This window comes from Betta splendens, chromosome 9 (assembly GCF_900634795.4).
Source record: "Betta splendens chromosome 9, fBetSpl5.4, whole genome shotgun sequence".
In the NCBI taxonomy this organism is placed as follows: domain Eukaryota; kingdom Metazoa; phylum Chordata; class Actinopteri; order Anabantiformes; family Osphronemidae; genus Betta; species Betta splendens.
The window spans coordinates 9,904,185-9,926,599 of NC_040889.2; the positions used below are offsets into that span (position 1 = coordinate 9,904,185).

Below are 22,415 nucleotides of genomic sequence, written 5' to 3' on the forward strand. Positions count from 1 at the left end.
AAAAGGTCTCCTTAACATCAGAAAGACTTGAGACTGAAGAGCAAAGGCAGATGGTTGATGATGCGCAGTGACATATGAAGAAGCCGCTGAATGTCAGGTGTTGGGGCAGGTTTGATCAGACAGGAGGAGCAACATGGTGAAGATGAGAGAGGGAAAAACCAGAAGAAAACACCACTGTGTCCTGAAGCACATCATTCCACTTCGTTCACATTCACGTCAGTGCAAAAATAGGTTCACGCATGTGGTTGTTTACTTCATCTGTTTCCTCGCTTTGAAGGCTTGGGTCGGTGGAAAAGGGCAGGCGGGCGCGTAGCCGGACGCCTCAGTGTGGCTCCAAAGGCCCTGATGGACGCCCAGCGTGCACATCCACAGAGCAACAACAAAGGGGGCCGGTGCGTCACCAGCGCAGCGGGAACATTGCTCTGTGTGCGCGATTGAAGCAGTTCAATATTAGTACTGCAGGCGCTGATAACTGCACACGTGACGGCGAAGGTTGGTTTATTGCACGGATGCTGGCGTTTAGCCCACGTTGGTGCTCGGGCCCTGCACACTGTGGGTGGCCAGGTCACGTAGGGCGACACCGGCCCCGTCTCCTCGAGATATGATGCGACCGGGCACCGCCAGCAGGACAGAAGGCCAGACCTTTTCACCTCCCCCGCCCTCCCTCCTCCTCACCCCGTCCCCATAATGCTTACTGGGCAGCGCTATCCTGGTCTGGGTTCCAGCCCCCCCAGCCGTGCAATTACATTTGTGCAGAGGCGGTAGACAAGGAGGGAGTAATATCTACGCGTTTTGTTGTTGTGTTGTTCCCCATAGAGAGATGACCCACTTCCACGCAGGCTGTGCATCTGTCTGAGCGAGTAGGACGGCTGTGGTGTGCTCTCCTTAGCTCAGACACCGCCTGTCTCTTTGTGTTTGGGCTGCTCGTGTGGCCCACCGCGCTCGCGTGCGTGCCTACCTGTGTGTGTGTGTGTGTGTGTGTGTGTGTGTGTGTGTGTGTGTGTGTGTGTTTCCTCCACCTGATGGAGACGGAGCAGCAACCTGAGGCCTGCTGGCCCAGCGTCCTCAGACTGTCCAACAGGCCGCCATATGGGCTCCGATGGACACAGCACATAAACTAGGGGAGAATGAACAGTCTAAAGGCCGGCAGCACTCACCAAAGCGGTGGACAGCCCCCCACCCCCCACAGCCCATCCCTGAGAAACGCATTTCAGGTGCACGGCCTTTGTTCCACGGGCGGCGGCGTCCGTGATGGAATGGTTGCATCTCCCGGTGATGTATTTCATCAGCTGCAGCTGTGCTGGAAATGAGGGGCTGTCAAGTCGCCAAGTAGCTCCTTTATCAGCATTAGAGGGACAGCCAGAAGTGGTGGTGGTGGTGGTGGTGGGGGGGGCTGCTCGTCTATTGTAGCTCAGGTGTGAGGGCAGTTCCTCTCACCCTGGTCTCAACGGCACCATGAGGGTGGGAGGTGTCAATGACTGTAGAGATGAAGCAGCCTCCAGCACATCTGTGCCAACGCATGGAGTAACAGTGTGATTTGAGGACCGAGGAGCGGATCTCTGTACCTGAGGCCGCGTGTGCCTGAGCTGCGTTTCTCGCCGCTGCTGCAGTGCGTTTGCTCGAGCGTCATTCGAGGCGCAATCGTGACATAAGAACGCACTAAATTGCACACAGCCACCCACAAAGCACAGGTCTGCGCGGGGATGAGTCACCGAGGATCGGCAGGAGAGCTGTTTACATAAGTCCTTTGGAGCGGGAGGCTCGGCTGGAGCCCGCGCTTACGTAACGCCGAGCGCCGGAGCTGCGGCTCCGCGCCGCAAATAACAGCCACGCTTCCCACAGACGGCGGCGCTCCGACGCCGCGCAGGCGTTTGTCAGGATGGGGGATCAGGGATGGCGCCGGCGGCCATTTTGCCACCGCCGCCGTGTTAATTGCGTTAATTGGCGGCCGTGAGCGCCGGCGCGGCCTGCGCTGCGTCTCTGGCAGCGCGGCGGTTTCAGGACGTTGCATCATGCTGCTGCCGACGCCTCGCTCTGGTCTTATCTCCGCTCTCTTTGCGAGCCTGCGACTGAATCGCTCCACACACTCAGCGGCCGCCGCGCTGGTAGATTATATCAGCACTTAACGGCCCTCGCTGCCTTCAGGCTAATTGAAAAATAACATGCGTGTTTTGTGCCAAGCGACTCCAGGGAATGAGTCCAGGCTGGAATCAAACGGGGGCTGTATTAATATTTTTATTTTCCTGCCTGTTGCGGTGGCTTGTTGTTCTTTTCTCTCTCCTAAATCCTCTCACCACAACCAGCTGAGGCTGATGACCGGGTTCACCGGATGCTGACAGAGGCCCTGAGAGCAAAGACTGCTCCAAAGCGCTGGGTGCCCTCCGCTGGAGTGGTGTTTAGACAGAGTGGCTGCATTATTCATGCTCAGGCAGTGGCCTCCAGCTCAGTCCTTATGCTGCGTCGCATCATAGCCGGCTCGAGTGGCCATAATCAAGACACACACGAGCTCTCGTCTCCAACGGCAGCACGAGTCGGGTCCACCGGGCCGCTCCCCTGCCTCCACCTCACACACGCTCAGAAAAGCTCCAGTCTCCAGCTCAGCAACCCTCGCGCCAGCGCCCCCGCCCCACTTCCCCTCGTTCAGCTTTCAAAGGCTGACGCGCCACTGAGCTCGCGCTAGCGTCTTTTATCGGCGTCTCACAGCGGCGCGGGACAAAGGCCCGGCCCAAATGCCACACTCAGGCCGGCGCGTGAAAACAGCCTGACGTTCAATCATTCATGCTCAAAAGGCCAGATACAGTAGAGGAGAGGCAGACAAGGAGGATGGGAGCGCGGGGGAGGAGGGGGAGGAGGGGGAGGACAGCGTTTGGTAATTGATAACGCTGAATCCCCAGATGAGGACGCAGGAGGCTCGGCTGCAGACGCCCAGGAGGATCCAGAATCCTCGGTGGCACATGATTCTTTATTTGTCCTCACTAGAAACAGGCCTCCATTTAAATATCAGCATCCCTAAGTATGCGGCATCTTAAAGGCTTAAAGGGCAAAGGTCACGTAGCCGTCAGGTCTTACAGTCAATCTACTCGGTGAGTGCAGGCACGGTCTGTGTGTGTGTGTAATAGAGTGTGCGTTAATCCTATATCTGTGTCTACTTATCTGTCTCTGCTGTCTGATCCCTGACTCCCCACACATCTAATCTGAGCATCCTCCTGCCACCAAACACCAAATACTGTTCATGCGTCTGTATGTTTAATGAGTCTGTATCAGCCTGTTAATAGCTGGGGTTCTTTTAAAAGCAAGGCAACAAGAGGCCGGTCCAGCTGTTGTTCAAACATCTGCCGGACCACAGGCTCACTCCTCATTTCCATGTTCATGCTTCACAAACTTCTCTCTCTCTCTTTTTTTCGCCGCTCCCTTGCAGAGTTTATTTACAATTCCTATTTAAGTTGGGGAGATGGACGTCGCCCTGCTTCTCCCTAATTACAAGTCGAGGGGGGGATATTACGAATAAATGCGGGACACAAAATCAATCGAGCTTTGATCAGGCCGCTGCTCCAGCCCAGCGAATGCTAATGTTGCACCACTTGCCAGCGCGCTACCATGGAAACCAAAGGGCATCCGAAGGTCGCCTCACTTCAAGAAAGCACTAATAAATGCATGCAGCGGGCTGTAGTAGGCCCACCTGGAGATGAAAGCAGGCAGAGAGGGGAGGTGATGGAGACTGGGGGGGGCTGTGGCAGATGGATGCAGTACGCTCATTCGCACAATGCCCTGAGAGGCTCGCAGCCTCCCACACTGGGGGTTTGTGGATTCAGTGAGCGCGTCCGGGAAGACAATCCCATCTTTAGCCCCACTGCACCCACACCTCCGCTCATCCTCTGTCTGGAGCGAAAGAAGATTTGAATATTTTCAACTCAGCACGCCGGGATTTGGCTTCTTAATCCACGCTGCCCGTGGCAGGAAAGCTGGAGAGATCCCGAATCAGCCGGCGGAGCTAAATGTAAGACTGCATCCGAATGAGGGTCAGAACCAGCCGCACAATATGGGAGGAAACCAGCAAAGAGCTGCGGCCTCTTACGCACAACTTACAGGTCGGACATTTTGTCCCCTTCTGTCTCCGTCACCATGAATATTGAAGAGAGAGAAGCACTCTGCCCATTCAATACACTAGAAATTTACAGTGGCACATGCACTTTATGAAGATGTATCGGTGGCTGTCACGTGTGTGTGTGTGTGTGTGTGTGTGTGTGTGTGCGCGCTCTTATGAGGCTCATAGGTGCTTTACATGCACACACGTCAGAGCAGTGAATCAATCTACCTGCATTGTGTCAAGTATAAATGTGACGTCAAATTAAAATGGATCTGACCCTGAGGTCCACTGTTCCAGCGCTGCCTCTTGCACGTCCTTGACTGAAATGCTTCAGTAAATCACAGCAGCGCATTCAGAGAACGAGGAAAAGACCCGACGCCTGTTTTCTAGAACTGTTACCGTACAAACACTCTGCTACAGAACAATTATTTATTTATTTATTTAAAATTTACAGCACCCAGGCTCTAAATCTCACCTAAAGCCTGTTGTCCTCCCGGTCCTGTCTGTGGATTCTCCCACAGCCCCCATGACACCAACCGTCTTTAATTACTAATGAATTTGTCTCCGCGTCTGTCTGGCCTCATCCTCCCAGCTCTGCTGCGTGAGACAAGGACAGGCGAGGACGACGGGATCCAGTGGTCTGCGCGGGGATTTCATCATGGCTCCGTTCCAGGGGAATGGAAGCGGCAGCAAACAAGGGCTTAGACAAGGACAAACAACCCGACAGGCCGCGTTGGAGACTTTCACCGTATCATCTGGAGGGGCTGCTGTGGCGTTTGGGCCGTGCGCCGGTCGCGTGGGTCCCTGGACTCGGCCCCCTTTACTAATGTATGCCCGTCTGCAGCCTCCCCCACCTCAGAGTCACACACGCGCGCACGCCGAAACGAGGTCAGATGGTGTCATGAGCGTCTCCCACCGCCGGCGCGTCTGACATCCATTGGAGTTCGGTCATGGGCATCAGTGTCTGTGCTGGAGAGGTCACCGCCGGGGCACGGGTGTTTACGGCAGCGCCGCGTCCCATTGGCTGCTCGCACGTGACGAGGACCAGACCCCCTGCGGACTCGCGCCAGTGCATCAGACAGCCCACACATGCACCATTATCCCCCGAGCTCGCTGCTGTGCAGAGCACTTTGCTGCTCCGGCTGGACACGAGTGTGACATTCTCAGCGAGCTGACAGATGTAGGCCACGACGGGGGCAAGAGACTGCACAGGCTGCGATGCCATGAGGCCTTTGCATCATTCTCCTGAATTTATTCATCAATTAGCATTTGGGTTTTAAAACCTACCTGTTGCTTCTATTTAAACATGAGTTTAAATAAAATATTCACATTTTACCTGAAACTCGAGCACATGGACGTGTCCCGGGCATCGAGGGCAGCAACGCACGGGTGCGTGAAGAAGAAGCGGGCGTGAATAATCTAGTTTGGAAACCAAAGCAGCGTCATCATTATACAGTATCTGGGCAGAGCATGTACGCGCAGAATCAGGCGCTAATCGCGTGACGCTGTGTCCCTGCACCTCGCGGGACGCGGGCAGCAGCGGAATAACCCCATCTGCTCAGCGGCGCGGACGGAGGGCGCGTCCGCCCGCGCTGCGCCCGATAATGAGGATTGTGTCGCTGCTCCGTGTCTGCGACGGGTGCAGGCGTGCAGGAGGAGAAGGAGCACGCGTGGATGTGTGGCTCAGACGTGTCTCCTGGCAACAGTGGGATGGAGGCGACGGCGGCCTCTGACGTCCGAGGTGCCGTATATAAATTCACATTTGGACGAAACGTGTTTCCAATCAATTACCAAGGGAAATGGATCCCTGCACACGTGTATTAGAACAGTGCAAGGTCAAGGTCTGTTTGAAAGTCATTGCTGCCTGTAAATTATTGAATGCACCTCCCACATTCGCTCGTCTCATCCATACATGGAAACCTTCCTCTACCCATGAATATATTCCATTACTGCCACCTTCCCCCAGCTCAGGACTGCAAATCACCATGCGTCCTAGGAGCCCCAAGAAATAATAAATAATAGAAAGAAGAAAAATATAAAATATAAAATACACATAGCAGCAACAAATTTCATCAACGTTGGCCAGTTTCGGTTGTTTCTCACCCACTTCCCAAACGTGACAGCAGCACTGTCAGCGTGAGCACACGCGCTTTTTCATTTTCACCTCTGAAGGAGAGCAGTCGTCGTGGTAACGCTACTTAAACACTGCCGTTGCCTGGACGCCCACCACCCACAGGGCAGCCGAGCCAGAGCCTCAGCAAGAAAAATGTCCCCCGGAAAACGACGCCCGGTCCCAGTAAGGGTTACTGGGACCAGTAAGTGTTACTGGGACCAGGCTGTTTGGAGAAGAAATGGCAGAAACGTGAATTGGCACAGGAACACATACATAAGCATACGTCTTCAGGTTCAGTTGGACCTGTTGAATGGGATTTTGAGATTCAAGGCCGCTGAGTCAGCGAAAGGCCGACTCGTCCAGAGGTTTCCAACGCTCTGCTCGGGGCATCGTTCCCTGGAGTCCGATGTGATTTAGCCGTTAACTGCCTCGGTTTCTTCACCTGGCTGATCCAGTTTGCCGCCTGGCACTCGTTCATTGTCACCTAAGTTGACATTAAGTGTCCTTCCTGGAACTCTGACTCAGTTTTCTCAGAGGGACGACAAGTGATGTCACCTTATATTAACGCTACACCAGGCACGTGCCCAAGCTCAAACTCAGCTACATATCGGTCCCTCTGGGCGTCATGAGACTCTGCAGCAAATGATGAGGGTACATAGAATTAAAACATTATCAAACATCCTGAAGGATTATGTTTATGAGCCAAATGCGCCCCATAATCCCACAGCCTTCTAGTCTCTGTGGGGGAACGGTGGAGGCAGTAACTCAAAACGACACTTGCACCGTTGCCATAGTAGCTGTGCTCTCAAGGTCAAAGCTCTGACCTCTGACACGGATCAGTGGAGGCTGCTGCAGAGGTGTAAATGAACTTTTGCACTGTGTGACTGTGACTGTGACTGCGGGGCCGCGGGAGAGAGGATGAAGGAAGGAGATCAGGAGCTGGGGCGCCTCAGGAGGAGGGGGATCGAGGAAGGCGATAATAAGTCCGGAGGCGGTGAGTGACAAGCCAAATGAGGACGAGCCGGCAGAAGTGGATGCTTTAATGGCTGGAGGTCATGGGTGGCGAAACAAAACGCGACCAACAGGCGAAAAGTGGGGCAGCGAGAGGCTGAAGGGACTTTAAAGCGGAGGGAAGGTGAGGAGGGGGGGGGGCACCAAATCCTCAGGATTAGTTCCACACATTCTTGGCACCGGTCCTCGGTGGCACTGCAGGCTGGCGAGGGGAAGGCATTAGCACGCGCCGGTGCGGCGGGAGGCGTCGCGCCGTGCGTCTGCGCCCGTTTTCCTCCGCGGAGCTTCGTCACGCGGCCGCCGGAGAACCTCGAGGCCCCGGGTTGCGTTAAACTGCAAATATGACTTCACTCACGCCACAAGTTCTTGTTTCCTGTTTGCACCCATTCTCAGCACACAATATGAGACTTGTGGCTTCACACTGTGTCAGTCGTCGCTGCCGACGGTGGAACGCGTCGAGTTCTCGGCTTCGCGGCCCTGATGTGAGGGAATTGGCAGCTGCTGCACCTGTTCCACGGTTCTACCTCTAACCCTGAGCTCCGTCCTGCTGCTACAAGCAGCTTCACGCATTGAGCAAGACAGAGGTTGAACGCCACAGCGTATTATGGTCTGTTGAACAATGGGCCTCCGCCGCACAGACAGACAGTTTCCATCAGAACCTCAAGGCAGCGGAAACAATGTCAGCGTTGTGCTGGAGTGAATTAAGATGGCTTCATGAAACCAGCTAAACACACGCTGTCATCTCAGGAATGTCCAAGCGTGAATGAAAGGTATCGTAGGCACGAGGAAAGAGGACGGGCCTTCCCCGTTGACCTTAAACTTATGTCGACGCACATAAACAAAGGTTTTCATGCAGCCTCGGCTCGTCCCATGAAGCCGATGGGCGGAAATGCAGAGTGTAGTGAGCGTCTCATCCATCCCCGCGGTGTCAGCGCTTCCTCCTTTGTTCGCCAACGTGTCAGTCTGAGTCATGTCTGGGATGTTTGTGTAAACCAGTCCATCTACTGTAAGTGTTTGCTTCTGTTTTCATTTTTTAATTACAGGGTCTCCAGAGCCCAGCGTGACCTCTGACCTCACACCCCTACCACATGTTGACCCATTATAAAGCGGGTCGGTTTAGAACAGCCACTGGTGCTGAGTGGGGCACATGCTCATGAGGCCCGGGGTGAGGTGGGGTGAGGTGGGGTGAGGAGGGGTGAGGAGGTCCATGGCTCTTTAAGGTGGTGATCCTGCTCACGCTACCATGGCAACGGCCCGGCAACAGTTACGCAACAGCCGGTGGAGCTCCCACCGAGGCTTTCGAGCTCACAGGAAGTCGGCTGCGTTTGGCTTCGCTCTCAGCCCGGACCTTTTCCTTAATTACATCAGTGCAGCACAGCCCCACAACCGCTCTTTGTCACGTGAAGCTGCAGCGCTGACATTTCTCCACGCAATGCTTTCCCTTCTCCCTCAGTATGAAATATTTACGGACGGACAGATGCGCTCTGACACGAGGCGGCCTGTCGCTGGCGGCTGCGGGCGGGCAGCGAGGTCAGGGCGGCTGCGAGCGGCCGCTGTGTGATGACCTCCCATCACTCAGCGTTTGTTCATAAGCGCCGTCATCGGGCTCATTATCCTGCTTTTATTCAGCTCTGCGTGTGTGTGCGTGCGTGCGTGTGTGTTTCCTTGCACTAAACATGCCAGGATCTCTTTGTGGATTCCAGATGTCATGGCAACAGCGTGACAGCAGCCTGGAGCCCACGCGATCATCGTCACCGATGAGGTAAATACGCTGCACCGAGTAAAGATGTCAGCACACGCGCTGTCCTTTAGCTCCACCAAACAAACAATCTGGCTGTCTGACACGCAGACACTTGCACAATCGATGCACCGTTTTATTTTTGGTCCCGGGTTGAGACATCGCGGTGACAGGAAGTGAAGCAAACGCTGCAGCGCGTTTGTTTTTCAGGGGTTTCAACGTGCGCCGGGCGCAGAGACAGGAGTAGAGCGACAGGAGGCCGACATAAAAGCCGCGCGGATCCCTCCATGCATTATTGAGCACGCTAAAAGCTCCCACTTGTGAAACAACAGTTCGTCACCTGAGGTGTTTCATTTCTTCCAAGGGCAGAATGCTTGCACTGCTAATATATTAAACAAGCTTGTGGAATGGAGGCTGGTCGCGTCGGAGAGCGAGGCTCAGGTGGATTCAGACCGACGGCCGCCGGGACCGGGGGCCGCTAGCGGAGCGCCGCACGTAGGAGGCAGCGGCTGATGAACCCACGGCTGCAAAGGTCGCGCTTCAAAAGCAAATGTCACTTGGCTGCGTGCAAAAATGAAAAAAAGCCCCCTTCCTGGACGCGATCCAGGCTTAAAGTGCTTAGACTGAGACCCACACACGGACAGCTGGCGGTGAACTGTGGAACGCGGCCCACTGCCGCTCCTCGGGCCGCCTGGCCCCGATCCAGCAGGACGGAGAGCAGCTCGGGGCCTGTGGGTGAGGAGGCAGGAAGAGTTCATCAGGTCAGCGGTGCAGGAAAGACACATGGAGACCAGGTCCCGTAACCTGAAGGAAAGAACACCTGCACGGGACGACACGGGAGCGATGAGGGTTTAAGTAGGAGGAGCCTTCAACAACTGCAGCCTCCGTAAGATTTAAAGGTAACTACATTCGTTTCTCTTAGTTTTATCTCACTGGACATATCTGGGAAGAGATTTATGCGTTTTAAGGAGGAATCTGAGCAAAGGGAATCCAACTCGGGCCTGGAGTCTTATCAGCACTGAGCTGTGTGGGAAGCAGGCAGCGACGTCCGAGGAGCGAGGTTATGAAACGGTGAGTGGGCCGTTCGAAGGCACGACCAGGACGGGGGGCGACGAGAGGACGGACGGGCCTGTGAGCCAATGAGAGGCCTCCTGCTGCCACGCAGCCCGCCTCCGGCGCCCATGAGCGCTTCTCACGCCGTCAGACACGCAAACACTTAGTCACTGCTTCTCACTTTGAGAAATAGTTCTTCTTCGCCTCCTTCTTTGTCTCCGTCTTCTTCACGATGAAGAAGACTGTTCCAGCATTTAGTCAGTGACGCCTGCCAGCGTTTATCTGTCACTGCAGCTCTTTGTTCGCTGTTCATCACTAGTACAGTCATTGCAATGATGCGCACACACACACACACACACACACACACACACACACACACACACACACACACACACACACACGGTGTGTTTACCGAAGGTGGGTGACGTGTGGAACAACAGAAGCCGAACCCGTGACCTGGACGAGAAAGGTGCGTTTGCATTAGATAGCGACAGCAGCTATTGGACGGATCCAACCTCACTGGTGCAGTGTCACGTCGTTCCTACGAACGCTCCTCATCCTCATTCCTCGCTCGCCAGCATGTTTTCCACCCTCCTCTCTCCCACACACACACTCTCCCCTTGGACGGCGGCTCCAAGCTGCTCGTCTCTGCTCCGTGATCCATGTCGGTCCCGTTCACGCAGCCACATACGCTGCACGCGCCCACGCATTGTTTACTGCCCGATCTCCGTACTTTGCATATGCAAATAGCTCCCAAAGGCGTTTTTTTCTGTTTTTTTCCCCTGTGGCAAATTATTCACTAAGAAACCACAGATGAAAGCTGAAATCACACAAACAGTTACCAAATCTCTCCACGTATACTGTACGTTCAGATAATTCCACTTTAAGAGGATTTTTTCCCACAATGTCACATCAAATAATCCTTCGGAGGAATTTACGCATTATAAATGAATTCCCTGCATGTTTTTAAGTGAAACACTAGGTTGGTGTGTCGTCCTGAGACGCCGCACGAAGCACAATTTACAGCATGTGACCCATTTAGATTCCTGCGCTTTATGACTTTCCTGGCACTGTGACACAGTTGTGCACACAGAGGTTAATGGAAAACACTAACAGGTTCTTTTCTTCTAACCCTGGAAGCAGAGGAATAAAGCAGAGGTTTAGCTTAAGTTACCTGATCAGTCCAGTATGTTTCCCACATATTGATTTTTCAAACAGAGAGATCTCTTTTCTGAATACTTATTTCTGTGGCGTTTCCTCTGAGAAAGAGGTAAAAATAGAAACTTTCATCTCGATATCAAAGCGTGGAGCGATCCTAAGTGCATTCATAAATTACCCTGAAAGCAACGTGCACCATCCCAACAGTGTTAACGCTGCTCGAAAAGTCGGAGACAAAAAAAATTTAAATCTCCGGCTTCTGGGAGGGAGCGTTCGCCTTGATCACAGTCGGTTTCCACAAATCACACGCAAGTTTTAACTCTGACAGTAATTGGCTGCGATTTGCTCCGCAGCCGGCTGGTAAACAAGGTCTTCTCTGAGGGGAGGGAGGCCGGACATGCACATACATAAATACGCAGCCACTCACAGGGGCTACATTTGTTCTCATTAGGATCTGCATTAGTTCCCATCCAGGAGGCCACTTATCCTACTGCTCCTCAGAATCACAGGAGGTTCTCTTGCATTAATTAAAAAAAGGAGAATTTACTGTACAACCACGTTTCCACACACTGCTTGTTATTGTCAATGTGCCCAATTATAGAAAAATACACTGCAGACAGGAAGCTTTAGACTAAAGGGGAGACTTCAGAGAGCCTATTTATTAAGATGTTGATTAGGCCATACTTCCTTATACCAAGCCACTCATCATGTACTTTTACAATTCTATTCACTTTTATTTTCTGCACAGCTGGAAGAAAATGAGAGATGCATGCGAAGAGACCACATCAGAGATCAGCGCAGAGATCAGTTGCTGAACCATCTGCTGATAATATGGTTTTCATCGACATAAGATGGGCTCGCAATCTGGAGCTCCAAACACACACACACACGTGCACGCACACGCACATGCGCAGACACACACACACACACGCACGCACACACACACACACACACACACACACACAGAGGTATAGATTTACAGCAGCGCATGCGGACACACGCTGAACCAAAACCATCTGCGAGAGCTTTGAGTCGAGAAACAAGAAACGCCATGGTTGCCGTGGCAACGCGCTCCCATGCAACAATCAAAACAAATCTGCATTTGAGCGGTGCCATGTTGTTCTCAATTCTGCTACATAAGAGGAAATCTGTCTAAATGCTTTGTTTGTTGTCTAAAATCTGCACGCTCAGTTAATCTGGGGGAGCGACGGATGTAATCGCCGTTGTCAGGAAAACACCTAAACGCCCCGCGGCTGCTCAGGTTTGGGCTTTGTTGTTGACCTCGTGGGTTTCATTTAATCTAGTCTAATTTCCAAATATGCAGAGATGGTGGACGGAGCAGACGATCTAATCCAGGGCTGGACTGTGGATTAGGCTGGGATTGTCTGGGCAGCGCAGTGGGAGCAGATTGAAGCTGCTTTCTTACATTATGCAGGGAGCTCATTGATCCGAGCAGTGATTGGTTTGTTTGGACAGACTCCCTCTTGTTCCACAGTGAGGGTGGTTGGTGTCTGTGCCCTGTGGATGAACCCCAAGGGTCGCTTAAACCAACCAAACAAACAACTCATTTATATAAAAGCTGAGCTATAAGGACATTATAACCATATATTATACCATTTCTAGTAGGATGTTTGGATCAATACAAAGAGCTCAATACAAAGAGCTCACACTTAAAATGCATCTGACCCCACGTTAAAAACTCAACTTCACAATTTAAATACTTGATGGAGTTTGGGCCCCCCACCTGAGTTAGGAACTGTGGTCTCATCATCCGGACTTCTTACACGCCCTTCCAAACCTTAGATTCCTGCCTTTCTGGTGATATAATCCATCTCCAGCAACAACAACAACAACACAGTCATCAAAACCTCAAAAAACAAAAACAACAAAACAGAAACTTTCCATCACTTACTTTTGACGACTGTCTAAACCATCAACTCAATGGCGTCTGTAGGTTGAAACAGGTCAGATTTTGAACCTCTTGGGTCACAGGGCCTAGGTGGATGGGGGGGGGGGGTTATTATATTAGAAATAAGTGCCATATATTGTGCCATATATTGTTTTTAATGCAATTTCATGTATTTCTTCATATATAAATACATTTGGCTTCATTTTTTGAATCCCTTTTGCCTTTCACCCCATTCTACCACACACCAGGGTGAGACGAGGAAGAAGAATATTTCTCTCTCTGTATTTCCCATTTAGATCCACAGTGAATCTGACAGCTATGGCGAAAACCACAGTGTTACCTGTCCAAAGAGCCCAACCATTTACATACACTTCAAAGGGTCGAAGTGCAGCTTTCATTTAAATTTCTATGGACCTGTGTTTTCATGTCCCCGCATTTACATGGAGTAAGCAGACAGGGACTCCAGCCGCCGCCCTGCAGCCAGAGGCTTCATTAGTCAGCAACCAGAAGCTGACAGGTGACGGCTTTGCAAGCCCGAGTGTGGAAATGACAGACGAGCTCCCCCATAAATCTGCCAGGCCTGCGGGGCCACGAGCGCCGCTCCAACATGTCGAGTCTCAACGCGGGGTCACACTCAAATGAGCGGTTTACAACAAGGAGAGTTTTGTTTTGCTTTTTGTTGTGTTGTGTGGCGCTAATCTAGGCCACTGGCAGCTGCTGCGCTAGCTTCACTGACTCACCTGCAGCACCGAGTGTCTGGTGCGACCGTGCGCGTGCGTGTGCGCGTCTCCGTCGACCTCCGGGGGAGAGAGGAGCCGAGCGATCTCAGAGAGATCCGTGCACTCGTTTGATTGTGTAATTACGGGATGCGCCCACCCACCGGTCTGCAGCGCGCACGCGCGCGCGCGCACACACAGGGGACGCACGGAGGTGGGACACCCGAGGAGAACTCGGAGCCTTGTTTATAGCACCGCAGCTGACCCGAGCATTTTCTCTCTCATCCACCGACCGCGTGCGTCACCGCCACCGTAAAACAAACGCTCATTATCCCCGAGAGATGCGAGTCAAATCCCCCCGTAAGCCGTCGCGGAGCCCTGGAAACACAGGTTCTGCAGCGGCCTGTCTCGGCCTGCCGAACACAACGCACGCGGCGACGAGCCGCTCGAGGAAATCCCAAGAAATGTTGCTGTTGACGCACACGCACGTCCGTGTTGTGCCTACACTTAAATGTCACCGGTGTATTGTCAAAACCGAGGATGTGAAGAACAATAATAATGGGAGGTGGTAGTTTGTTGTGTGGCCTCGCCTCGACCAGAGGCCGATGGGCGATGCTTAAAAGTTATTGGAACAAGGCGCTGGAGTTTGACAAAGTCAGGATTCGACATACATCAGAAACTTTTCATCTAAATCGGCCCGAAATTAGGTTCAAACTTGTGAAAGTGCTCCACGCTAAGCGCGACTCGTCCGAGCGCTCACATTGAGCCGGGAAACATGAGCCGCAGCCTCTTTTCTCTTTTCTCCCCGCGTGTGTTTTCCTCCAGCAAACTTTCTCACAGTCCTCCGTGTTCTCTCGCTCCCCGTCGTGTGCCGCTCCCCCGTTCACTTCCTCCTCGCGCGGCCCTGAGCGATTGGATGTCGGAGGTGGAAACTCGGCCAATGGGAGGGCAGTTGCCAGGCAGTCTGGGCATTGTTCGGAGGCAGCTGGAGGCGCGCACAGCTGTTCCATTGAAAAGCAGCCGGACAAAATAACACGGGGCCCCTCGTCGTGTGCGCGCACGGGCGCGAGGGCACACAAAGGCGCCGAGCGGTGAGAAGTTTCCTGCGCTCGCTCATCTTATCTTGTTTTCGAAAGTCTGTCTGGGCTGAGGGCTCCTCGAGCAGGATCCACACCGCGTTTGTGGCGAAAACACCGCCGATAAGGGCAGTAAAAGCCTCCAACGGCGAAACTGTTGTTGGGGAAACAAAGCAAAACAAAGCTGAAAGGTGCTAAAATGGGCTACAAAACAGAGGATACCCGCAGAGCTAGCTTTGCAACCCTCATTGGTCCTCAATGAAGGAGGAAGGGAAGAACTCACACACACACACACACACACACACACACACACACACACACACACACACACACACACACTCACACTCAGATCAATCAAGTGTGTGTGAATACAGTGAACCCACAGCATTTATACACCAGGTGTTGCAGATGTTTGTCGAAGCGAAGGCAGGGCCAGACGCCATACGCTGATAACATCAGCGACGCCATCATCCTCATGGGCCGAACGGAGACGTCATGGAGCGCGTGAGTCACTCGGCAGCGACAATGGGGCAATTTACGGGACAAAAGGAGCCACGGCGCTTGAGCGTCGCTGCAGCTTCAGGAGCTAAATGTCGAGATGAGAAGGCGATGGATCCGCCGTCTCGTCCGTGGGAAGCGTGAATGGTCGGGGCGTTGGTAAAAGCGTGTATATACAGTGAGGACGTGCGAGAGGTCGATGAGTGAGCCGGGATCCATTTTATGGATCAGACTTCTAATTGTGCAGCTGGGTGTTTCCAACGCAAACAGAAACGCCTCTCCTGTAGCTCCCTGTTTTGTCTGTGACCCGACCTTGTTGTGATCGGCCCGTTCTGACCTCGCCTGCGTGGGACCGAGCGACCCGTTTGCTCCGATAAGCTCGGCGAACGCTAGGAAACAAGTTGTTTTCCAGCGCGCGTCTTTTGTCTGCTCCTCCTCCATCCTCCCACCGACGCGAGGACCTAAAACAAAAACACAGCTTTAATTCAGTGGCGCTATTCTGGGCCGGGTTAAGACAACACTGGTACCGGGCGGTGTGAGGCCTCCCACTTAGAACTTCTGACCTCTGAAGCTAAAGCAATAACAGTACTCGGGTGTTCAAAGCCTCTGTCTGTTATTCCCTCCGTGCTTTGCTTCCACTGTTCAGTTTCCACTGTAGCTCATTCTGTCATTTTCTAATAAACATCCTGGATGTTCATTAACTTGCAGAAGTGCGGTCACTGTACCAGAACACAGTCTCCGCTCTGGGGCCGGTCCGTACCTTTGGAACTTGTGCGATCAATGTTTGTTCATTTTCACTTTAGCCTCACATGACTGACTCAATTATTTACTTATCAGTACATAACGCAGTCATTAGCGGAACTGGACAATCTGCAAATGGAAATGAGCAGCACCGACAAAGTCCAAACACCGGTGCTTCACGTCCTGAGAAGCAGCGCAAAAGGAGAACAACACAAGGTTTGCGTCCATTGTGTGCCGTCGTTCAGCGAGTCACGTCTCTGACGCTCTCAGCCAACCAATCGATGGCAGTCTGTGACCTTTGCCCTTTGCTCCCGTTCACCCCCTCTCCCACCGCCGCCGCTGCTACCGCCAGCAGACAGCTGGGATCGCGTGGGGGAGGGCGTCTCCTCCACAGCCGTGCTGTCACTCAAGATTATACCATAACATACATTTCAGACAAAAATATACGGCTGAAGACTCAAACCTCCCTCCACCCCATTGGCTGCTTATCCGCCCGACCAAAAACAAACAAATGATTTGGCTTTTAATACACTTTAATACACACAATCTCACTTTTTGCTTAGACACACACAAAAGGGTTGTTTTCTTATCACCAAGCTACTGAAAAAAATCATTTTTAAGGCTAAAGCCTCTAACAACATCTGTAACAGCAGCAAGGGTATAGACACTGGTTCTGTGACCTAGTTGGGAAAAAAATGATTATAGTTCAATCATATAAAGAGGTTTTCCTTCTATCTGGGGCTTTGCCAAAGCAGACACCAGCGCCCAGCGGCCGGGGTGACTGGCGGGCAGCTGCCGGGGCATCTGGATGCACCGGGGAACGATCACTCAACTGTGCCAGAGATTTGGCTACGAGGCGAAAGTCCAGACAGACAGATTTTATATCACCAGCTTTGTCTGCGAAAGGGATTTCTGCAGCGGCGCACGGCGAGGTACCGGCGCCCCATGAGGCCGGCGCTCCCGAGCAGGAGATTTGTGCCATTATTAGTGGTGGGAGCGGAGGACGTGGCCACTTTAAATACGTCTGAGTGACACAACCACAGCCCCAGTGTGTCTCTGCCATGATTGCAGCCTTCCACGCATCCTTTTCCCTATATTACGTCACCTCCAACAGGAAACAAGCTGCAACAGCTCAAGGTGAGACTCCGTGTGAGCCTCTACCTTTACTCCAAAATTCATATTCCCTCTCCAAATTGATTTGGGCCGAACTGAAATACAAAACCATAAAAATGCCCTCCGCTGTGTTTTCCTGTGCAATGTTATGCAATACATGCTGTCAGCGAGGCTGGTGCGGCTATTCGTGGGTGTGTGCTGCCTCCTGGTGGCTGCTCGAGGTACTACTTCAAATCCTGTCCGCTCATGACGGGCACTAGAGGCCAGAGTTTGACTCCAGCAAATGAAAAAAATGAACAACGGACTAGTTTCAATCCTAACACGCAATATTTCCTGATTCATTCTCATTTAATTTGATCGGCAGTTTATATTACTTTCTTCTACATAAAACAAGTGGCAAAAGCGATTTAAAGACCTAAGGAGTGGTGTGCATCAGCGCCTCCCAGACGCCCTGAAGCACGGCGGTGCATTAACATAAGGCTCAAAGGCCAAGCAGCACCTCGGTGGGACGCCCACGTCTCCCCTGAGCTACTGTAAAAACCAGGCGTCACCTCTGACCCTGCCGAGCGCTCCCGCCATTGATCCTCCAGATTCCTCCCACGTCGAGGGTACGTGTGAGAACTCCCTTCCCGGCGAAGGCATTTGAGAAGTCATCACCTGCGCTCGTCCGCGCTCGAGTGTGCGTGAGAAAAGCATCTGCAGACGCGGCGCCGAGGCCCCGCGCTGCCTTCAGGACGCTGCGTTCAGCCGGGAGGCAGCTGTGACGTAGGGAAGGAAGCCCTGCTCAGCTCAGGTAACGCGGAACGAAGCTTTTTGTACAAAAGGCCTTCATTTGTATGGATGGTGGATTGTGGCATGTTTACAATGGAGGACTTAAAGGTTCTCAACTTTGTGTCCTTCAGATAAGATGGAAGTTCTTCCACTGCTGCTCGTATTTTTCATAGTGTCTGGATATTCGTACAAATTACAGCCAAGTAAGTGGAACGTCGTTATTCACAATGTCATAACTCTGATGAAAACACTGTTGTTGTTCTCAACGTACATCTTTTAGCGGATGACAAATGTACAAACTGTGCTTATAGGACTGAGCTTCATGCAAAAAGCTGAGTTGGACACAGACCAACTCTCTGAGATGGAGAGTGCTTCATCAGCGATGGAGAGACAGGATGAAGGCAAAAGCGATTTAGTGCCTCTAGAGTCGAACCCTGAGGAGAGAGGAGATCTGACTCCGGAAATAAAGCTCCCGGGGAAACGTAAAACAGGAATCCATAGGAATGTGGAAGGACCCATGGAGAGAAAGGAAGAACGTGAGAACGTGAGCGAGGAAGGACTCACCGGGATCGAGAGAGTTGTCACAGAAGTTGTAACAGGGAGAGGACACAATAAAAACACAGTGCTAACACATACGTGGATACGAGATGATGCAAAGCATGACACTGCAATGAAAGTCAGGGGAAAGGACAAGCAGACAGTGAGGGAGGAGGAGACAGGAGAGCTCGTTGCTGGTATCAGTCTTCACAAAGAGACAGGAGGAGACACCCATGAGATTGAAAAGGTGCCAACTCGGGAAATTATTAAAGAAAGGGGCAAAAGTAATGAAGGACAGAGAAGAGCAGAGAGCGAAGCATCCCGTGATGAGGGTCCTGTTCTTGGCTCCTCTCCCCCTCCCCCCACAGCTGCTCCCCAGCTGCTCCCTTCTGCTGCAGCCTCAGTGGATCCCCTCACGGTGGCGCCGCAGAGAGAGCACTCAGTGTCAGCAGGAGACGTGATCCTCAACCCGCTGATAAACGCTGCACGGGCCGAGCCGCAGACCACACGCGCGGCACAGGACCCGGACGCCGACGTGCAACCAGAACAGAGCAGGTCTACACCAAAAGCAGAACCCGACCCGACGCCGAAGCCAAATGATTACACACTTTCTGCTAAAGCAGCTGAACTTAAAGCGACAACGTCCACAACGCAAAGCAAAGGACCTGGAAACAACGTGAATAAATCCCAGGAAAAGAGAAGGAATGAGATCAAAACACAGAAACCGTTGGAGAAGAAGAAGAAGAAGGTTGCCGTGGAAACCAGCTTTCATTACTTCACAGACAACTACTGCCCTCTAGAGTGTGCGTGTTACGGAAGGTAAGTTGTGACGGCGTTCTGGTCGTGGGGGTCCGTTTCCAGCGTCTCCTCACGCTCGTCCTTGGTCTTTTCCAGAGTGGTCCAGTGCTCCGACAAAGGGGTGGAGAGGGTTCCTTATGGGATCCCCTACAGCGCCCGCTACGTCCTCCTCATGAACAACCACATCCACAGCATCCAGCTGGACCTGCTCACTGACTACGTCTCCATGGAGTTCCTGGTGCTGAGCAACAACCAGCTCACGGACGGCGCCATAGAAGGGGCCTTCTACGGGGTCCCGGCCCTGAAGCGCCTGTACCTGGACCAGAACCTGCTGGAGAGCGTCCCCACCGACCTTCCGGCCTGTCTGGAGGAGATCCGCCTGGACCACAACCGGCTGCGCGCGATGTCGCCGGCCGCCTGGACCCGGAGCCCGGGCCTCCGGGTCCTGAGCCTCAGCAACAACAGCCTGGGCGACGGGCCGGAGCCGCTCCCCGACCGGGTCTGCGCACGCTGAACCTCAGCCACAACCGGCTGGCGTCGGTACCGCTGGGTTTGCCGCTGTCGGTCCGGGAGCTGTACCTCAGAGGGAACCGCATCCGGCGGTTCCGCGGGGGGGTGTTCGACGGGCCGTCGGAGCTGGCGGTGTTGGACGTGAGCGGGAACAGGCTGAGGGACAAGGGCCTCCTTCAGAGCTGCCTGGTCAACGCCACGCGCCTGGAAAGCATCAACCTGGAGGGGAACCGCCTGAGGCGCCTCCCGCGCCACCTCCCCCTCTCCCTTAAAACCCTCAATCTGGAGGGCAACCTCCAGCTTCCCCATTGACATGGGGAAGCTGGACGCGCAGGCCTTTAGGTGCTTACGCGGCTTCCAGGTGGTGCACTTCTACTGAGCTCAGGTCCAAACTCACGGGTTCAAAGGAGCCGTTTAGCTCCGTTCTGCTGGAGCAAAACATTTATGACAGGGTTAAATGTGAGCCTGCTGTTTTACCCTCCACCCACTAAAACACTGCAGAACAGCAAAGCTTCCATGTTCATTAGAAAGACTTACAATAGTAATCAGATGGGGACAATTTGTTTAATTTCTTGGCATTGTAAGTATTTGTAGGGTTTTTTCCTGCAGTTCCACCAGCAGATCAGAGAGATCTTCAGTTATTGGTGTAAATATTGTAAAACTTATCTCAATAAAGTTTCCCTTAATTATATTACAATGTCCACATTTTGTCTGATTCAATAAAGACCTCTTCCTTATTTCTTTTCATATCTTCTTATATTTATTGACATCTCAAACATGAAGAAATGGCTGAATAAACACAATTTATGACGTCATCAACGTCAGAAAAGCCCAGAATCCAGGTGAGTCCGACTGAGGAGCCCAGTTAAAATCAGTTTTAACGGTCTACCATACAAACGAGAAAAGACATAGCTTAACACTAGTGAGAAAAACTGTCCAGTGGTGTAAAGGTTTAACGCTGTGAATGTCCTTTCTATAGTCTTTATTTCTACGTTAATTACCCAACAAGCTGATTGGATTCACCTGGTCTCTCTGATTGTCGCGCACCTCCACCTCGCTACTTACGCTCGTGTGTGGTGTAGTTCACAAACTACCCTCTAGGTGGCGGCAGTGTATAGGACGCCGTTGACCTTCCGGTTTTGACGTGTAATATGAGATGCCAGCTCATTCTGCAGCTTGATTTTGTCTCAGGTCCAGTTGCCAGAGGAGAGACTGCAGAAACTATGCACAGCGAGCAGCGCTCAGGCAGACACAGACGTGAGTCATAGAAAGAGTTCCGACTGTGTTTATAAGGTCTTTAGCAACACTGGGAGAAAAGCACACGAGGTGTTTAACACGGTTTACCTTCGTTTTCCTCTCCGCTTGGCTCCTGGAAGACCACGGGGGAAAGGGGGGAGGGAAGGGGCTTTAGAAGAGGAGCGAAGGGGAGCGAGGGAGGGAGGGAGCCTGCAGGATGAATGCAGGCTCCGCGGGCTCAGTGCACGTCCAGCTCACCAGCACCTCCCTACAGTCCAGCAGGACCCTGACCCCGAACCAGCACCCGGCACAGCGCCTCTACCTGAGCGTGCTGCAGCCCCCCCCCCCCCTCTTTCCTTTAAAGTTCCCCTTTTGCAATCATGCACATTTCTCTGGATGTGTGTGCGTTTGTGTGTGTGTGTGTGTGTGTGTGTGTGTGTGTGTGTGTGTGTGTGTGTGTGTGTGTGTGTGTGTGTGTGTGTGTGTGTGTGTGTGTGTGTGTGTGTAGTCTCCCCGGAGCATGTGTGAGCCTGTGTGTCTGTGAGTAGTTGGGCAGATGGTTATTTGTGTACCTGGCTCCTGTGCTGGAGTCAGTCTGGTGCGGAGGCTGATCCCCAGTACGACTGCATTTACTGCCTCCTGTTCTGCTGCTGGGTTCTTGCAAATGTGCATTTTTATTTTTATTTTGGTTGAATCAGTCCGATGCACAAACCATCACGGCTCTTCTTCTGGCAGCGCGCGGAGAACAGGAAGAGCTGGACAGAAGTGACGGATCAGGACGCATCAGATCTGTCCATCTTCGACAGCCTTTACGAGTCTGACAGCGTGTAAACACAACTGGTTTGATTTAAGTGGCTTTTTAAAAGTTCACGAGCTGTGGGATGAATTTTATGGAAAACATACAAATGGGAAGTCGATACGTCCCAGTGACTCAGAGCGCATGATTTGTGGCGGCTCTCGCTTCACGTGGTAATTGAACGCAGTTGCAGCTGTGCTATGTATAGGGACGCTTGCCCATCTGTGTCGCACACACACACGCACGCACACACACGCCCACACACACACACACACAGAAAATTAAAACCTAAACTAAATCTCAGACACGTGTTCTAAGTCCCTGCGAAGGGTTAAACGGCTGCATCGGTCAGAGGGAGGTGGCACAGAAACAGGGGTGAGACAGTTTTGGGGGGGGAGAGGGAGGGGAGACGGGGAGGGAGGAGGGGATAGAGAGAGAAACCATGGGAGCCAGAGGGACCTCTAGACACGGCCCATCCCGACACTCGCCCGTTTGCGCCTCAGGACGTGCACATATGCGGAGCGCTGCCGCGCTGGGACTCCGCGCGCCCGCTC

At 52.7% G+C, this 22,415-nt stretch overlaps 1 protein-coding gene and 1 long non-coding RNA gene across 3 annotated transcripts; one reads left to right on the forward strand and one right to left on the reverse strand.

The window, feature by feature from the left end:
- Positions 1–11,764: 11,764 nt before the first annotated feature.
- Positions 11,765–14,683, reverse strand: LOC114863239 (uncharacterized). Its single transcript, XR_005898191.2, has 4 exons — positions 14,546–14,683; positions 13,073–13,155; positions 12,905–12,992; positions 11,765–12,678 (listed from the first exon to the last, which is right to left on the reverse strand). It is a non-coding gene; the product is annotated as an uncharacterized LOC114863239 (long non-coding RNA).
- Positions 14,684–15,369: 686 nt separating this feature from the next.
- LOC114862727 (uncharacterized) lies at positions 15,370–20,120 on the forward strand. Of its 2 annotated transcripts, XM_029163341.3 has the most exons (4): positions 15,370–18,006; positions 18,116–18,187; positions 18,296–19,340; positions 19,416–20,120. In XM_029163341.3, the coding sequence occupies exons 2-4, from the start codon at positions 18,121–18,123 to the stop codon at positions 19,831–19,833; spliced, it is 1,530 nt and encodes a 509-aa protein (XP_029019174.1). In that variant the 5' UTR covers positions 15,370–18,006; positions 18,116–18,120; the 3' UTR covers positions 19,834–20,120. The 2 variants fall into 2 exon arrangements, with proteins under 2 accessions (XP_029019174.1, XP_040928327.1); XM_041072393.2 differs by having other exon boundaries at positions 15,370–18,187.
- The last annotated feature ends 2,295 nt before the right edge of the window (positions 20,121–22,415 follow it).

Coding starts and splice junctions, on each gene's coding strand:
- LOC114862727 (XM_041072393.2), top strand. CDS start 18,121: ATGGAAGTTCTTCCACTGCTGCTCGTATTTTTCATAGTGTCTGGATAT. Junction 18,188..18,295: donor TTCGTACAAATTACAGCCAA/GTAAGTGGAACG, acceptor CTGTGCTTATAG/GACTGAGCTTCATGCAAAAA. Junction 19,341..19,415: donor GAGTGTGCGTGTTACGGAAG/GTAAGTTGTGAC, acceptor GGTCTTTTCCAG/AGTGGTCCAGTGCTCCGACA.